Source organism: Cygnus olor, chromosome 28 (genome assembly GCF_009769625.2).
Source record: "Cygnus olor isolate bCygOlo1 chromosome 28, bCygOlo1.pri.v2, whole genome shotgun sequence".
Taxonomy (NCBI): domain Eukaryota; kingdom Metazoa; phylum Chordata; class Aves; order Anseriformes; family Anatidae; genus Cygnus; species Cygnus olor.
The window spans coordinates 2,668,579-2,685,195 of NC_049196.1; the positions used below are offsets into that span (position 1 = coordinate 2,668,579).

Here is a 16,617-nt window from a genome sequence, read left to right on the forward strand (position 1 = left end):
CGTGAATTTTGGGTTGGGGTCGGCTGCTTTAACTTGTCTGGTTGGCAAATAAAAGTCCTCTCGGCTGCTTGCAAAGCTTCCCAGTGCTTCCCCGGCTCTTGTAAGCGGAGCTTCGATGCACGCCTAACTTCTCTGCCTCTTGTTGTCCTTCAGGTGCGTGGAGGGCAGCGACGGAAGAATGGGGCACGGAGGACTGGAATGAAGATGTAGGTACTCCCCGAACCCCTCTCCTCCGCGTGCTGCTGGCGGGGTGCTGTCCTGACCGTGTACACAGCTAGGAGAGAAGCACAAAGTCCACCCTCTGCACGCTCCGGGCATAGCCCGAGGCTCCCAGCTCCAGGAGCTCTGATGACCGAGGAGAGTAAATATTGCTAAAACATGGGTGTCGTAGAGCTTGTCCCAGGAGCCCAGGACAGCAAGGGTTCTCCTGGAGCATTGAGTGTGGTCCTCTTATTTCTTCCAGCAGCATTTTTTGAATTCTTCCATCAACTGGCCTTGCTCTCTGGCTTGTCTTGATGAGTTTTGTTCTCTACCTGGAGCCTCCGTTGAGAGACAGTGGATGTTATCACCTGCTGTTAACGCCTGTCTATCAGTTTCTTCTGATTTGGGCTTCAGACCAGTCTTTGAATCGAGGGAGAACTTCTGGTCTTGCAGATGGGAGCAGGGTTGGGCTTTTTAGTAGCATTGCTAGTTCTGCATGCTCATTTTAGCTAGGCCTACGGAACGGGCACGAAGAGAAAGCTTTTGCTTTCCAGGCACTGTCTGAGGGAGGCTCTCCTGCTGGGTTTGGAGACGCAGGCAGCTCCCGTCTGTTCCAGCCAGGTCTTTGCTTAAAGAGTGTCTTGGTAGCCTGTCTTGCCTTCAGTGTGTGTAATATGCTCTCAGAGGTTCCTCTGCTGTGGTTTTGTTTTTAAACTCCTGCAGCTTAGCTGCTGGCAGCTCCTCAATCTGGAATAGAAGCTGTTTGTATTCAGCTGAATTCTGAGCTCAGCCTCAGGTAGTTGTTAAACCTCCCCTTCGTTCGTTTTTGAGAAGCGTTATTTTCCCTTCCACAGTGTAAATAGATATCTGGTATAATAGGTGTCTGGTCAGATCACCCAGGTGAAACCAGGAGTGTTGGAAGCTAAACTATCAGTCTGAAGCTTTTTTTCCCTTTGACTTCTTCAGCAATGTTTGCACCTAACCCGTGCAGTGGGCTTTGCAGATGGGTGCTGAACACCGTGACTTTGGAGCACCTAACTAAATCCACCAGGGGTGCTGGGGCCTTGTGGACTACAGGAAATTTGTAGAGGGATTTATTTTTTTGACTTAGGGGTGATTTGTGCACTTGTCCAAGAAGAAATACGCAGAAAGATGATTCTGATGGGGGCCAAATGTTGAAGTTTTAACACCTAATTTCTTGAATCATCCTGGGGCTGTGTCTTAAACACTTGTGTGCTTCGCTCGGAGTCCCACCATGCTGGTGTGAATTTTGGAATTCCTTTTTCCCTCTTTATCTTTCAGCTGTCTGAGACTAAGATCTTCACTGCCTCCAACGTGTCTTCAGTGCCTCTGCCCACAGAGAATGTGACAATCACAGCTGGACAGAGGTGAGAGCCCGGTTTTGTGGGACAAGTGGCACCCAAGTCTCAGAGCAATTTGCTTTTGGAGACTAAACCTTGCCAACTAGATAAAAATGCAGCAGCTCTGAATGAGCTAATACGTATTTAAGTGTAGAAGTTGAGTTAGAAGGTCTGGATTACAGGATTCTTCTAGGCTCTGCCACTGGTTCTTCAGATTTTGGGGCATTTGCCAGTGCTAAAAGTACGTGTTCCATGATGTAAACAGAAGGCTGTGCAGGATGTTGCCTAGTCTCTGTCCTTTGGAGGTCGCTAGTGGCAGTTGTGAGTTAAAGTTCTGCAGATTCATCGGATGTTTAAAGTAAAAAGCACAAATCTTGTGGCTGGAGGTAGCACACTGCTCTAGTAAAGGCAAGGGCTGTGACAGCTCCTGTTCACCTCAGCGGGCTGTCTTCCTTCTTCAACCAGAATCGACCTTGCAGTACTGCTAGGAAAGACTCCCTCTTCCATGGAGAACGAGTCAACAAACCTGGAGTCATCCCAGGCTCCTTCCCTGGCCCAGCCGCTGGTGTTCAGCAATTCCAAGCAGAGTGCCATGGCCCAGCCGACCTCCGGTAACTCCTTCTCTCACCACAGCATGGTAAGGAAATGCCGCTCGCTGCCAGCATGCGGGCTTGTACAAACGTTGGTTTCCCTGCCGCTCTCTGCCTGCATTTGGGCCACGTGGGAAATTCCAGTTCTGAGACCTGTCTGCTTCGTGTGGCAGAGTCTTCCACTTGGGTGATTTGCCAGTCTGCTGTAAGCAGAAGCATGCAACCCGTTGCTTACTTAGAAATAAATGGGATCATTCCTGCCCTGCTGCCCTTGCCGGGCTTGCAACTTTTCCTCTTTCCTGCTCAGAGGAAAGGAGAAGCTCTTGCAATCCAGAGGCTTGCAAGTTCATCAGTTAGAGACCTGGAACTGGCTGGGGGTTTGGTGTGGGGTGAAGTGCTAGCACCTTTGCGCTGATGGGTGAAGGGAGGAGGTCTTGAATCTGAATTGGTGTGCGCAGACCTGGGAATATTGTCATATAACTTCAGCGAAGAAATTGTGCGTTAAATGATGAGGTGGTTTTGAGCCGCCTTCCTGACCTACCCCAACGGAAAAGCCAAGTTCTAGTGGTGGCTGTCCTGTCTGGTGAAGCCGAGTGCGTGTGTATAATTCAGTACATTTTTAAAGATCTGTCTGTTAACTGGCTTTGAAAGCCTCCAGGACACTGCACGATGCAGTGGGCTAGGCAATAGATAGAGTTACCTGGGCTCGAGCGTGGTAAAAGCTGTGAGACAAGTGTGAGGCCTCCTTGCCGATGGTGTCTGTGTACCTGAAGCTCAAGGCTGTTAAACCGAGGCACTCGGCGAGAAGAAGCAGGGTGCAGAGAGTTCGGGCTTGTGTTAGGAGATGTGCCTGTCCTCTGAGCCAAGTTCCAAGGCAGGGGAGATGCTGACTTTGTTTCATTGCTGAAATTGCAGGTGAGCATGCTGGGGAAAGGGTTCGGAGATGTCGGGGAGGCCAAAGGCAGCAGTACCACGGGTTCTCAGTTCCTGGAGCAGTTCAAGACAGCCCAGGCTCTGGCTCAGCTGGCTGCTCAGCACACCCAGCCTGGCAGCAGCACCACTGCTTCCTCCTGGGACCTGGGATCCACTACGCAGACCTCGTCTCTCGTGCAGTACGGTAAGGGAAAGCAGCTTAGGTCCTCAACGGGGGACGCGTTCTGTGCTCTCCCAGATCTGCAGAAGCGTGCTGCAAACAGCAGGGTGAGGGATTCGGAGGAGGAACAGATGTTCAAACCCTTTGACCAAATGCCCCTCAAGTTTGCAACCAAGCTTGGGGAAATTAAAAGAGCCACAGGTGCAAGTTTGTATAAGGCATTCCCTGACAAGAGTAAAGCATAGTAGTGCATCTGAGCCTTTCCCCGTTCCCTTTATATGGGGAGCAGGCAAACCACAGCCTCTTGGCTGTTCCAGGCAGCCTCGGGGCCGGGGATCTGGGGTTCCCAAGCCCCTCGCTGTGCAGAGCTACTGCTGGGTGTAAAGCTGTGTAACAGGAGATCTGCAAGTAGGTGCTTCCAGCAAACGCTTCCTGAACACAAACACTTGTCAGTCTCGTCTCGCTGCTGACCTGATGCATCTTTTAAAGGAATGCGATTCTGGTGACTGCTAAATGCCAAGAAGTAATTCTGCCTCTGGGCTGGCACGAAGGGGCAAACGCCAGTTAAGAGAGGCTCGTGCTTTTCAGATGAGATGTTGAGCCCTACAGGCCTGAATCTCAGAAATACTGCGGTTGGGTACTAGTGCCGTTTCTTTCCGATCGTGCATTTCATTTCTTGCCGGAGAGATATGGCTGTGGTTCAAATCTAAGCTGAAGAAAAATTGAGCCCTGTCCTAGCTGCAGTCGGTGTTGGCAGTTCCCGATCTTTTCAGACAAGGAGCCACAGAGGAGCGTCGGAGGGAACAGGAGCTGTGTATTAATAGGCTGTGCTCCTGGCTGCTTTAGGCAGAGGAGGGTGGTCCTGAGGCTGGGGGTGCTGCTCACAGGGTGCCCTGCGTTTGCAGGGGAAAGAGCAGGCAAGGAAACGCAGCAATGTTGGCAGAGAAGGGGAAGGAAACACTGCCAAGCCCGTGCCAGGCAGGCATGCGGTGCCTCCACAAAAGGGACGTTAAAGTCTGGCTTTTTAGGAGGATGGAGGACTTCTGCTGTCCGAGCTTGCTTTGTCCCCTGGAGGTGATGGAATAGGTTTTGGGGACAGGGGCTTAAAAGTCTCAGCATGGATGGTGCTGAGAGTGCAAAGTGAGGACTAGGGGTGCTGGGGTTCCCTGCGCTCTCATTTTAAGGGGCTCCAGGAGGCGCAGTGTGAAGTGATTTTATTTTTCTTGGTAGTGAGAAATGTCAGAACTTGCTTCCGTTTTATGGAAACGCAGCCTAACTCAGCTCTCTGCCCCCGGCAGATCTCAAGAACCCGACGGACTCTTCTGTGCATAGTCCCTTCACCAAGCGTCAGGCCTTCACGTCAACTTCAACCATGATCGAAGTGTTCATGCAGGAGAAGCAGCCCGTGGTGACTGCCTCCACGACCGTGCCGGCACCCCCTTCTTCGCCGCTGCCCAGCAAAACCAATCCCGTTCCCCAAATGTCCCCGGGCTCCTCAGACAACCAGTCCTCCAGTCCCCAGCCGGCACAGCAGAAGCTGAAGCAGCAAAAGAAAAAAGCGTCGTTAACATCCAAGGTGCACAGTGATGGTGGGAAGGAGGCGTTGTGTTGCCAGAATTCCAGCAAGCTGCCTTCGTGCTGCTGAGGGAGAGGCTGCTCTTGGCCTTCCTGGGGTTGGCGTTGGCTCTTCGGGGGGCTGGAGGGGAGGCGATGGAGATAAGTTGCCTTCCTGGGTTGCACAGAGTAATGCAGAGGACGTGAGCCACCGCTGTGCGGTGGGACTGGGGGAGCTGAAGTCTTTTTCTGTGCTTATCCCGGGGAGTGACTGAGCATTTCTGTTTTCCCTGCCTTGCAGATTCCTGCACTTGCGGTGGAAATGCCTGGCTCAGCAGATATCTCAGGGCTAAACCTGCAGTTTGGGGCATTACAGTTTGGTTCAGAGCCTGTTCTGGCGGAGTACGAATCGACGCCCACCACGAGCGCCGCCGTTAGCCAGTCCCCGAGCAGCCTGTACACCAGCACCGCCAGGTGAGGACCCCCTGAGGAAAGGGGGGATTGATCCGAGCAGGGAGCAGCTTGCCCCGTGGGCTGCAGTCACACTGCATGCTAGTAGACCCTTTCTGACCCTGCCCGTGGTCGCAAAGGGGGGACAAGGTATGCAACAGCAAAGCGCAAGTTGCCAGCAGGCTTTCGGGCAGCTTTGTGACCGGTTGGCCTCGGGTGCTTGTACAGAAAGCAGAGGTTTCCTGCTGCAGAAAACTGGTCTGCTGGAAAGACTGGAGGGGAATCCCCAGCCCAGCTCCTCCTCGCTCCTGGTGAGCAGGTTCCGTGTGCTTCCCGTGGGTTTTTGCCTGGCATACCGGGACGTGGTGCAGGAGGAGTAGCTACCGGTGCTGATGTGTGGCCAAAACAAATTTCTCCCATCTTCTCTTGGGCTGCCACTCGGTGTCTGGTCCCTTGAGTGCTGGGACCTGAGTGGTGACAGCTCATGAAATGTCACCTGGAGCAGAGCAGCGTGAGGTGAGCCTGCAGCTGGGTGCCAGCACCCTCCTGCAGCGGGGTCAGCTCTTTCCTGGGTCTGCTCCTGCCCTTGGCTGCGTTGTGTGTCTCCTCTGTGCCGGGGCTTGGGGCTCTTTATTTTGAAGACTTGGAACAGTGAGCCTGCAGTCTGTGTCAGCAGCTCGCAGACGGGGCTGATTTGGAGGAAAACGAAACCTTTTTGTTCTTTGTAGTGAATCTTCATCCACAATTTCGTCCAATCAAAGCCAGGAGTCTGGTTACCAGAGCGGCACAATACAGACAGCAACGTTTACCTCCCAGAACAGCGCTCAGGGACCACTGTACGAACAGAGATCCACCCAGACGAGGCGATACCCAAATTCCATCTCCTCCTCGCCCCAGAAAGATCTGACCCAGGCCAAGGTAGGCAAACAGCTTCGCTCATCCTTTCTGCTGGGCAAGTGTGGTACGAAGCACTGCCTTGGGGGAAGCCAAGTGGTTGAGCTAGCGTGTCTGATCCTCCAGCCTCACCCCGTGGCGTGTGGCCTCTGGTGAGAGCTCTGCTGGCTGGTACCGGAGCCCTCAGTTACGTGACTTACCTGGGGCTGGGCCAGTGGGGTTAGCAGAGGTTAAGTGGATTGCGGGCCATGTTTCGTGTCGCGCATAATTACCCTGCAGCAGAGTGACATTCAGGCTAAGGATTTAGTTTTATCTGCAGGGTTTGATTCTTGCGTGCCACACAGGTTCAGTAACGTCGATTTTTGGCTAGCTTGGGTTTGGGATGTTGAGGCAGCCTAACTGCCAGCAGCAGAGGCACTTCTTGCATGTGTCTCAAATGTGCTTGGGGCTCACGTTGGTGCTGGACTAGCTGAGCTAGGGACTGAACCCAGTGTGGTCTGGTGGCATTTGGTAGTGTGCCCTTTTTCATAGCTGAGGAGGGAGTGTGGGCAGGGGTTGACATTAGATCTGCCTCTGGAAATGAGCAGCTGCGATGCCCAATACTCATTTATTTTTATTTTTTTTCCTCAGAATGGTTTCAGTTCCGTACAACCCACGCCATTACAAACCACACAGGCCGTTGAAGGTGAGTCTGCCAGTGCCGTGGGTGTCCTGGGCCTCTTGTAGTGCTGGGATTCTGTGCTTTGGATGAAAAGCTTCACCTGGGCTAATAGGAAGTCCTTCCTGTGCTGGACTAAATGCTGCCACTCACACTGTTTGCTTACCTGGAACTGTTCAGCCTTCTGCTGGTGATTCCATGAAATCCTTGATGAGTCAGCCCTCACGTCTTCTCCCTGATGACAATAATTACTCTGTGAAAAGCTCCTCATTGGCAGGGCGTGAAGCTCTTTGCAGAGCCATTGACCCTACGGGGGTATTGGGGCAAAGCGAGACATGCAACACAGTGACACTGTCACAAGTGTGGAACTGGTTGGCAGTACTGAGACCCCCAGACCTCCCTGCTCCTGTGGATGAACCTTTGCTGATCCTTGCCACTGAACTGTCCTCTACGAGCTGCCCCTAACCCAAAGCTCTTTGTTCACAGGTGCTACAGGCCCCGCAGTCAAGTCCGATTCCCCCTCTGCTCCCAGTATCGCGCCTCTCAACGACGGGGTGTCTGCGTCGGCCTTGCTGACAACAGCCAGCCAGCACTCGACAGCTCTCAGCAGCTTGAGCCACAGCGAGGAGCTCCCCAGTACAACAACCGCCCAGCTCAGCAGGTGAGCGCACGGGGTGGATTTCTAGGGAGGCAAAGCATCCAAGTCTGTCTTGTACGGGCTCCGTGCAGTGGGGAGGGGGAGATGGGTTGAAATGATTCGTCCCGTCCCAAGGCGCCTCCTCGAAGAGGTCTGGGTCCATCTGGAGCTGGTCGGCTGTTGCAGCAGCCCCAACAACAAATTTTAAATATCCAGAGTTAGATGAGAGGAGTGACTGTGGGGCTGGAGGTCCTTCCACTCAGGAGGCAGACAGGCCCTTTCCTTTAGGGTGGTGCAGGTGCTCTGTCTGGGAAGCCTTGCCAGCTCGAGGCCTGGGCTGGGAGCTGCTGGCTGTGTTGGGATGCACCTTGGTGCAGCTAGGCCTCGTGGGGTTTTTTGGATGTGATCTGTGTCTCATCAGGGGATGTACTTTTTCACCACATAGCATAGGTGGGGAATGGGATCTGGCCTGGTGCTACAAGTGAAGACTCTTGCACCTCGGCTTGACAGCCTTTCTCCTCTCTCCGCAGTACGTTACCCACCCAGCAGAACAGTCTGTCCTCATCCACGTCCTCTGGGCGAACGTCAACCTCAACTCTTCTGGTGAGTCTGGGTGTGCTCGAGCACTGTGCACTCCTCTATTGCTGTCCAGATGCTGTCTGTGCACCCCTGGCTTAGGGCTTTTGTCCCCCTGCCTGTTTCAGACATAATAGCGGCTTCTCTCAAGCCTGTAGTAGATCTTAAAAATGGCACGGAGTTGCAACAAGATGTCAGAGCAAATTTGTAGCTGCTGGAGTGTCGCCGTTCAAACATTTACTGCTGGAGCTCCTGCAGTAGAGCCCTGTGCTCTTGGCTTCTGCCGCAGAATAAATCTCCTCGCTGCAGGCGTGGTGTTCAGTCCTGCTTCTCCCAGCAGCTCGATGCGTTGGGACACAGCAGCGCGAGTGGCTTGGAAGCGTTAGGGGTTGGCTTCCTCAGGACTTTGGTCTCAGGCCAGGTGCAGAGCAGGTTTCTTTGTAGGCTGCAGCAGCTGAGTTCACTGCAGGCTATCGGGAATGTCTGGGAGCAGGCAGAGCTGCGCAATGTTCTGCACACATCCTGCAGGATTTCTGCAGCCAGTTACGTCAGCCCGGTTCCCTCACTCTCTTCTCTTCCTTCCCCAGCACACAAGTGTGGAGAGTGAAGCAAGCCTCCATTCTTCTGCTAGCACTTTCTCCACCTCCTCTAGCACGGTATCAGCTGCCCCGCCAGTCGTCAGCGTTTCATCCAGTCTCAGCAGTGTCAGCAGCCTGGGCCTCAGCCTCAGCAGTAACTCCACGGTGACAGCCTCGACTCGCAGCTCCGTTGCAACGACATCAGGTATGTTCCCGGGTACTGCTGAATGAGGGGAGGCACAAAGAAACAGCTTCTGCTGTGTGCTTCACTGTGTGACTCTTCCTTTCTCTTCCTTCTTCAGGAAAAGCCCCTCCCAATCTCCCTCCTGGAGTCCCACCGTTGTTGCCTAACCCATACATCATGGCTCCAGGATTGCTACACGCCTATCCGGTGAGTGGGACGACCACCTCGTGCCACGAGGGCCTTTCTAGTTCAGCCTGCAGCTAGCAGGGAGGGACGGAGTGCAGCAGTGAAACCAAACCTGCCACCAGATGGCCAGGCAGATTTAGCTGGTTCACAGCATGAGCTAAAGCTGGTAACAGCAGCCCAGCAGGGCAGCCTGGGCCAGGAAGTTTGGACCTGCTGCTCCCTAGGTAGTGGCAGAGGAAATCCATGTACGCTTGTGGGTAAGGGGCTGTAGCTGCTCACCACAGAGCAGGTACTGTCTGTCCGTTCTCTGCAGCCTTCCCAGCCTTTGGGGAGCAACAGCCAAAGTCAGAGGCTCATAAAAGTATGGAGCTGCATTAGCAATGTGCTATGACAGAAAACAGAACAAGGGAGACAACTGCCACAGAGGCTAGGGCTATGTCACGGCTTTCTTTTGAAGGTGAAGGCATATTTCAGTGTTGCAGTAACTTCTAGAGGAGAATTGTTGAGTGCCTTTGCAGTCTGAGGCAGTGGTGCTAGGCATTGGTGCTCTCTTCCTCTGAGCAGCTTGGAGAAACTCTTTGCGGCATCAGTCTTGCAGTAGTGAATGCTGACTGTCTGCAGCTGGTGTAATCTCTGATCTGGCTTTATCCAACGTTCATCTGAATGTTGAATGTAAAATTAAATTAATCTGTGTCCCTAACATCATCTGCTCTTTTTCTAGCCACAGGTGTATGGATATGATGACTTGCAAATGCTCCAGACGAGATTCCCGTTGGTGAGTACTGAAGGCTGACGTGCACAGACCACTTCCATGTTCCCTAACAGCTGCCCGTGCTGCATGCGCTGGGTGCACAGCCCCCTCAGGCTGCGAGGAAGAATTGAAGAGCTGGCAGAACGGGGTGCCGAGTGGATGCACCTCTTTGGCACTAGGGAGGAGTTAATCGATTGCTCCTTCGCACTCGGGAACTAATTGCACTAGTTCAGGGAGCAGTGCTGATGGGGGGCTAGGGACCACGTGCGCTGCTGCAAGCAGAGCTGTGGTGTCCAGCAGTGGAGTGAGGAGCTCCTGTAGATACCTGATACCTCTGAACCTGATTTTTTTATTTAGAAATACGATGTATGTCACTTGTGAAGTGGTGGGGAAAATCCAGGCATTTTAAGGACTGCACACCAGTAGACCTTATCTGGTTCTTCTAATAGCCAGACGAGGGGGACGGTGCATGCAATAAAAACCTGGGGTTGCTGCAGGCTGTCATCAGCCTTGATGTGACTGATTGAACTGCCATACTCCAACACAGCTAGTGGCTGCAGTCTGGAAATCCCCGTTTTCCAAATGATGCTGCTTTTCATATTAGAACAGAGCTTATAAAGCTGCTTCTCCTCTGTTTTTATCCTTCAGGATTACTACAGCATCCCGTTCCCTACACCCACCACCCCGCTGACTGGAAGAGATGGCAGCCTGAGCAGCAATCCGTACTCTGGTAGGGGAAAAGGCAGAGCTGGCTGTGTGTCTGCTCAGGTGTTCTTGCCAAACACACCACTGCTGCTTGGTGGTTCCCTGTGCCGTGGTCCACTGGAGCTACGTCAGCCCCAGCCTCCCGCCCTGCCTTTGGTCTGGAGCACTCTTCTCACCAGCTGAATTCTTCACGTCTTTGGTCATGTGGAGGCGTGTTACCAGGAGGATGGGGATGTGGGAGATGATGGGGCTGTTGGAAAAGGAGTGAGGAAGGGCTGGAAGTACCCCTACGGCATAAAACTGGGGAGCTGCTTTTCAGGCAAGGCAGAGATTAAGCAGTCAGCACTGCTTTGAAGGCACTTGGAGTGAAAATATCAAGAAAATTGGGATGAAATATCTGGAGAGATTTGGTTTCTAAACCATGCAACAGTCTGAGAGGAAGAAGGGCAATTGGGATCTGTCAGATATAAACTAAACGCCCAGCAGGTGGTTGATCTCTCACTGACCTTGGAAGGTGCTGTTTGTCTGAACTGCTGATTCACTGGGTGAATTAGAGAAAGGAGGCCTGTGAGCAGCAGTTGCTCTGAGCCTTTACATGCTTTGGGAATTGCTGCACTTTGTGGATCGCTCCTTTTCCAGCACGGCTTCTCCCCTGCTTCAGCGGGAGCTTGTTTGTGCAGAAGTGCTTCTGCCTGGCGTGCTGAGGCTGAAATCCCAAGCTCAGAGCACAGGGCTGCTGCTTGCATAATTCGCCAAGTTAACATCGATGATAATTAATGTGTGTGGCTACCCTGGTCTTGCCTGTGAGCTGGGGCAGCGCTGAGAAATTCACTGGCTTTACTGTGTGAGCTCTGAATAGGGAGAGTGTTTGCGTGGAGGAGCCAAGCAGGTGCTCCTAAAGAAGGGCAAAGGGAGGCTTCCCCGCTCCCCGCAGCCGAGTCCAGACCGGGGAGAGAGGAAGCGAGGTTTCCGATGACTCCCTGCGGGCTGCTGGCCCTCCGCAGTGACATTTGATTCAGTGCCACCAGGCAAGAAAGAGGGAGGTGTGAGCCCTGCTTGTAAAAAAAAAAAAATAAATAAAAAAAAAAAAAAGGGGCCATTCACACATCCTCAGCTGGAAGATATTTGGCTCAGCTCCTCAAAGAGCTGTTTGCTGGGAGGACAGGGCCCCCAGGCTGCCTGGGGCTGGTTTGGGGGGAGCAGTGTTTGGGGTCGCTGTCGATGCACAGAGGGAACTTGGGATGCTCCAGCGCCCCGGCCCTGCTCCTGTGCAGGCGGCCGGCAGCGGGGCTTATGCAGGGCTTGGAGGTGGGCTGGTGTCGGGTGTTGCAGCACCTTGGTTCAGCTGCTCTGGGTTTCCTTTCTCTGCTGAAGTTCTGCCTGTCAGTGGAGCAAGGGGTGGGCGAGCAGCGAGCTGCACAGCCTCACTGGTACCTAGCTGGCACGTCACGCTGCGGTCTGAGGGCTTGCCTGCACAGCAGGAGAGGGGTTGGCCCGTGTCACTGTTAGCCCAGAGGTGACACAGCCTCCTGATGAGCTGCAATGGGCCAGGATTTGGCATGTCTGTTCCTCACTCTCCTTTCATCTGTGTTCCAGGTGACTTAACAAAATTCGGTCGAGGTGATGCCTCTTCCCCCGCTCCTGCAACGACTCTGGCCCAGCCTCAGCAGAGCCAGACCCAGACTCACCACACCACGCAGCAGACGTTCCTGAACCCAGCGCTGCCTCCTGGCTACAGTTACACCAGTCTGCCGTACTACACAGGGGTACCAGGGCTCCCTAGCACCTTCCAGTACGGGCCCGCCGTGTTCCCTGTGAGTTCCCTGTAGGCAGGGCTTGGCATTTGGGTCAGGAGAACACCTCGGCAGAGCTGCTTCTCACTCGTTTCCTCTCCTTTCTTTAGGTTGCTCCTACCTCTTCCAAGCAGCATGGTGTGAATGTCAGCGTCAATGCATCAGCGACCCCTTTCCAGCAGCCCAGCGGCTATGGCTCCCACGGATACAGCGCTGGTAAGAGACCTGGCCGGGCATCGTTTCATCAGTAGAGTCGTTATTGTGGGGCTTGTTCGCGGTCTCCCTGACTGCGTGAGGGCACCGCTGCCTTCACATCAGCAGCATCCAGAAGGGGAAATGGCCTCGGTGCAGCTCACGTGTGGTTTGATTCTCCTCGAGGAGGCCCAGGCTTGTTCTGCATTCACAGGCCTGGTGTGGGTTTGAGGAGCACAGAGCATTTCACGCCCTCCTCTGAGACTCGCAGCTGCACGGCTGGGCCTTGGCTCACACTGGAGCTGATGTCACTGAATTGAATTATTTTACCATGTACATGTGATCGATAAATCAACGGTTACTCCAGATCTGAGCCTGGGAACTTGTTTGACTCCTGTGCTTGGCATGTTTCTAGAGAAGTGTCCTGTCTCGATTCTAAGACGCAAGGTGGCGGTGAACCTGCCGCTTGTCTTGTTTCACCGGTCAGCATCTGGCTGATTGTGAAGGGCCTGCTTTTGGATCTGTCTTCCAGCCTCTAGATTCCAGTTGTGCTGCCTTTTTCCACTGCATTAGAACCTTTTAGGACTGAGAACCTTTTAGGACTGTTTTCTCATCACAAAGATACTTCAGCTATGCGACAGGTCACCTGAAATAACTTTCTGAGAAAGCAAAACCTGAGTCTTTCAAATCTTCAACACTTTTTGCATGCCTTAAATGATTGCAGAGGCTTTTCTCTGTATCCCCACCTTTTAGAAACACCAAGCACCAAGTGCGGACTGTGTGTCTGTGTTGCCAGTTGTTAAAAGGCACCAACCCTGTCAGCCTACAGTTGAGTCGCCTTCACATGCCGTTGCCTGTTTCGTGGCCAAGGAGCTCGCAGGCCCTTCCTGCCAGTGCATCATGCCTGGGGGGTTGTTTAATTTGCTGCATCCTCTCAGCTCTTCTCAGAGTTCTTTTCTGAGCTTTTCAGGAATTTGTGTTTCTCTGAGTGGCAACAGGCCCCTGACTTTTTTTTCTGGATGCTTTCAGAAACTACCATTGTTCAGAGCGAGAGAGTTTGCCCTCGTGCTGGCACACTGCACCTTGGCCTTGCCAAGGCTCTGCTCCCTGGGGGATGTCTCCCAGCCTTGGCAGATCGCCGGGCTGCTCGCTGCCACCTGGTGCTGGCTCTGCCAGCAGCAGCTCCTGCTGAACCCTAAGGCTGGTGTTTCTTTCTCCCCAGGTGTATCTGTGACATCCAGTAACACAGGCGTGCCGGACATCTCGGGCTCTGTCTACTCCAAAACTCAGGTGGGTGCCTGCCGTGCACTGCTTTGCTGGGGAGCTCAGGCACTGCCTCCCTGGGCGAGGAGGGGTCTCCCCTTGGAGCCCCTGGACAGGGAGAAGGGAAACGCTTGGCCTACCCTCACTTAAAGCAATTCTGAGCCCAGGGAGGGCTGTGGGTAGAGAATCGGTCCGTTCCCTGCACCAGGCACCGGCTCCCTTGCCAATGACTTGCGTTGGGAAGGGGAAGCGTCCCGGTGCCTGGCCTTACTCTGCCGTTGGCCTCTCCCTCTTAGCAATCCTTCGAGAAGCAGGGATTTCACACTGGAACCCCGGCAGCCTCCTTCAACCTGCCTTCGGCGCTGGGCAGCGGCGGCCCCATCAACCCCGCGACGGCGGCGGCGTACCCCCCCACCCCCTTCATGCACATCCTGACCCCGCATCAGCAGCCCCACTCGCAGATCCTCCACCACCACCTGCAGCAGGACGGGCAGGTAAGCAGCCCCCCCGCCCCAGGGGTACCTATACCCCTCGCGGGGGTATCTCTAGGGCTCTCGCTCCCCCAGCCCCCCCTCTCCCTCCCTCCCTCACGCCCCGCAGCGGACACATGCGGACACGCGGTGACACGCACATGCACATACACACAGGGCCGATGAGGACGAGGTGAGGAAGGCCCCGGGGTGCGCTCCGCTGGGGGGTACTCGGCACAGCCCCTTGCTGCTGGGCTGTACCAGGTACGGTCGGGTAGTGCCCCTTCACGCAGACATGCCTGGTCCGTCCTGACCTCCCCGGTCCTCGGAGTGGCGGCTCCGCAGGCCGTAAGGCAGTTAAAGGGGTTCCTCGCCACAGCCACGACCCCGCCGTAGCTTTCAGGTCTAACCGTGGATTTCTATTGTCATAGTTTGTCCCTTTATTTTACATATCCTGGTACTGCAACAGCTTCCATATTTGCAGATGATACTGTGCTGCCAACGCCAGCAGGAAGATCAGGTAATGAACCTCTCTGATAATGCATTGCACTTGCCCTGGGGTCTCCCCCCGCCCCTAAGGCCCCCCAGGCTCACGTAGCCCCCTCCTTCCCCCCCCCCGTGGCCCCGCCAGGCGAGGAGAGAGGCCCGCAGTCAGTATGTGCACACACACACACCCGCGCGCACAGACACACACCCCCGTGCTCATCCCCTTCCCCTCTCTCCCCCCGCGGTGCGGCCGGGGCCCTCGCTGCCGCCACTGCTCCGGAGGACGGCACCAAGGGGGGGGGACAGCGGCACGGCGCCAGGGTCTCCGGTTGCCCGTGCGGGAGGCAGCCCGTGCCCCCCGGTGCCGGAGGCCGCGGGGAGCTTTGCGCTGGGCTGAGGCGGGTCAGCGAGGAGCCGTAGCCTGCAGCGCCCGGGGCCAGCGGTGCCAGCGTCACCCTGCGGAGCTGCCCGGGGCTGGGACCCCAGGGATGGCAGCGCCCGCGCCCCGGTGCTAACCCTCTGCTTCTCCTCCTTGCCCCCCTTCCCCGCAGAGCGGCTCCGGGCAGCGCAGCCAAGGCAGCTCCATCCCCCAGAAATCCCAGGCCAACAAGTCTGCCTACAACAGCTACAGCTGGGGCGCCAACTGAGGCCGGGGCGGCCCTCGCCCACCACTTGCTTCCGGATGAGTCCCACGGAGCCGACACCGACGGATGCGGGGAGGAGAGCGCCCTGCGCGGGGCAGTGCCCGGGCCCCCACGGCCCCCGGGCAGGGCAGGGCGGGCCAGCAGGCGGCTCCGCGTTGTCTGTTTTCAGCCACCTTTCCTGTTGTATGTAATATAGAATTTGTATTTTTTCTTTTTTTTTTTTTTCCTCCTCCTCCTCTCTCTGCATTCAGATTCTGAATCGTTTGCCGTAGGGGCCTTTTTTGGTTTTTACTCCTTTCTCCCTCCTCCCCCTCCCCGCACCTCCTGCTGCCCCAGAACCTCTCGGATCCAAAGGAGTGGAAGCTGCGAGTCGCCTACAGCAAACCCCCTTATTATTAGGAATAAGAACAGTAATTGATATGAACAGCATTGTAAGATGAATTAGTTGAAGTGTTTTTTTTGTACCGTGTTCTAAATTTAATGGATAAATGTGTCTTGTATATAAAAACAAAAACCCCACGCCGTCCTGTAGTTCTCTCATTTCCGTACCCCCGCCCCGCTGCTCTCTGCGACCACCCCCAGGAGCTGGGGAGGGCCCCCCCCATTTTCTGTTCTCCCTCCACGGGCCCCGAGCGCAGGTCCTGCCCCCCCTGCACGCTGTAAGTATCTCCTGCTTCTCCTCTACTTTTGGTCTTTTTTTTTGTTGTTTTTTTTTTTTTTCTATGCAGTCCAGATCTTGTATTTTTCAGTTCAAACCGCTCACTTCAACTGCAGCCCCCGTGGGGGTTATTTACTGAAGAGAATAAAGATCACAAAGCGACGTGTGTCCTTTCTCATCCCTCCCTGTGCCCCGGGGGGGGGCAGCGCTGGCCCCGGCCCCCCTGGACTCCCCCCCGGTGGGACCCTTCTCCCCTCGGGCCCCCCAGGCTCCCAGCACAGGGACGTCACCGCCTGGCCCTGCTCCCCCTGCCTCTGCCTCGGGGCCATGCTCTGGCGTTACTGGGGTTACTGGTGTTACTGTGGCTGCTGGCGGTATGATTGGGGCTGATGGTGGGGTGATTGGGGTTACTGGTGTGTTACTGGGGCTGCTGGTGGTGTTACTGGGGTTACTGGTGTGTTACTGGGGCTGCTGGTGGTGTGATTGGGGTTACTGGTGTGTTACTGGGGCTGCTGGTGGTGTTACTGGGACCACTGGCATTGATGGAGTGGCTGCTGTGTTACCGCTCTTACTGGTGTGTTAGTGGGGCTGCTGGTGCTACTGGGACCGCTGGTGTTACTGGTGTGCTACTGGCGCTGCGCGCCCCCGGCAGGCCCCAGGCCCCCTCCGCTCCCGTCCCCTCCCCAGAAGCGC

General features: G+C 55.0%; 1 protein-coding gene and 1 non-coding gene across 13 annotated transcripts in view; both read left to right on the forward strand.

Annotated features, from left to right (window-relative positions):
* UBAP2L (ubiquitin associated protein 2 like) overlaps positions 1-16,086 on the forward strand; it is a 29,903-nt gene extending 13,817 nt beyond the window's left edge. For 3 of the 12 annotated variants that reach the window (XM_040539239.1, XM_040539242.1, XM_040539246.1), the window contains 20 exons: positions 154-206; positions 1,504-1,589; positions 2,028-2,199; positions 3,068-3,269; positions 4,544-4,821; positions 5,101-5,273; positions 5,978-6,167; positions 6,774-6,828; positions 7,288-7,462; positions 7,969-8,041; positions 8,602-8,797; positions 8,895-8,983; positions 9,684-9,737; positions 10,362-10,443; positions 12,015-12,232; positions 12,322-12,427; positions 13,626-13,693; positions 13,963-14,160; positions 14,594-14,656; positions 15,174-16,086. In XM_040539239.1, the coding sequence (XP_040395173.1) occupies positions 154-206; positions 1,504-1,589; positions 2,028-2,199; positions 3,068-3,269; positions 4,544-4,821; positions 5,101-5,273; positions 5,978-6,167; positions 6,774-6,828; positions 7,288-7,462; positions 7,969-8,041; positions 8,602-8,797; positions 8,895-8,983; positions 9,684-9,737; positions 10,362-10,443; positions 12,015-12,232; positions 12,322-12,427; positions 13,626-13,693; positions 13,963-14,160; positions 14,594-14,656; positions 15,174-15,269 (2,627 nt within the window). In that variant the 3' untranslated portion in view covers positions 15,270-16,086. Of the gene's footprint in view, positions 1-153; positions 207-1,503; positions 1,590-2,027; positions 2,200-3,067; positions 3,270-4,543; positions 4,822-5,100; positions 5,274-5,977; positions 6,168-6,773; positions 6,829-7,287; positions 7,463-7,968; positions 8,042-8,601; positions 8,798-8,894; positions 8,984-9,683; positions 9,738-10,361; positions 10,444-12,014; positions 12,233-12,321; positions 12,428-13,625; positions 13,694-13,962; positions 14,161-14,313; positions 14,338-14,593; positions 14,657-15,173 lie in introns of those variants that run through there. The other 9 variants (XM_040539240.1, XM_040539243.1, XM_040539248.1 and 6 more) reach the window with 4 other exon arrangements.
* On the forward strand, positions 10,126-10,260 carry LOC121061031. Its single transcript, XR_005814961.1, has one exon. It is a non-coding gene; the product is annotated as a small nucleolar RNA SNORA58 (small nucleolar RNA).
* Positions 16,087-16,617: the final 531 nt, after the last annotated feature.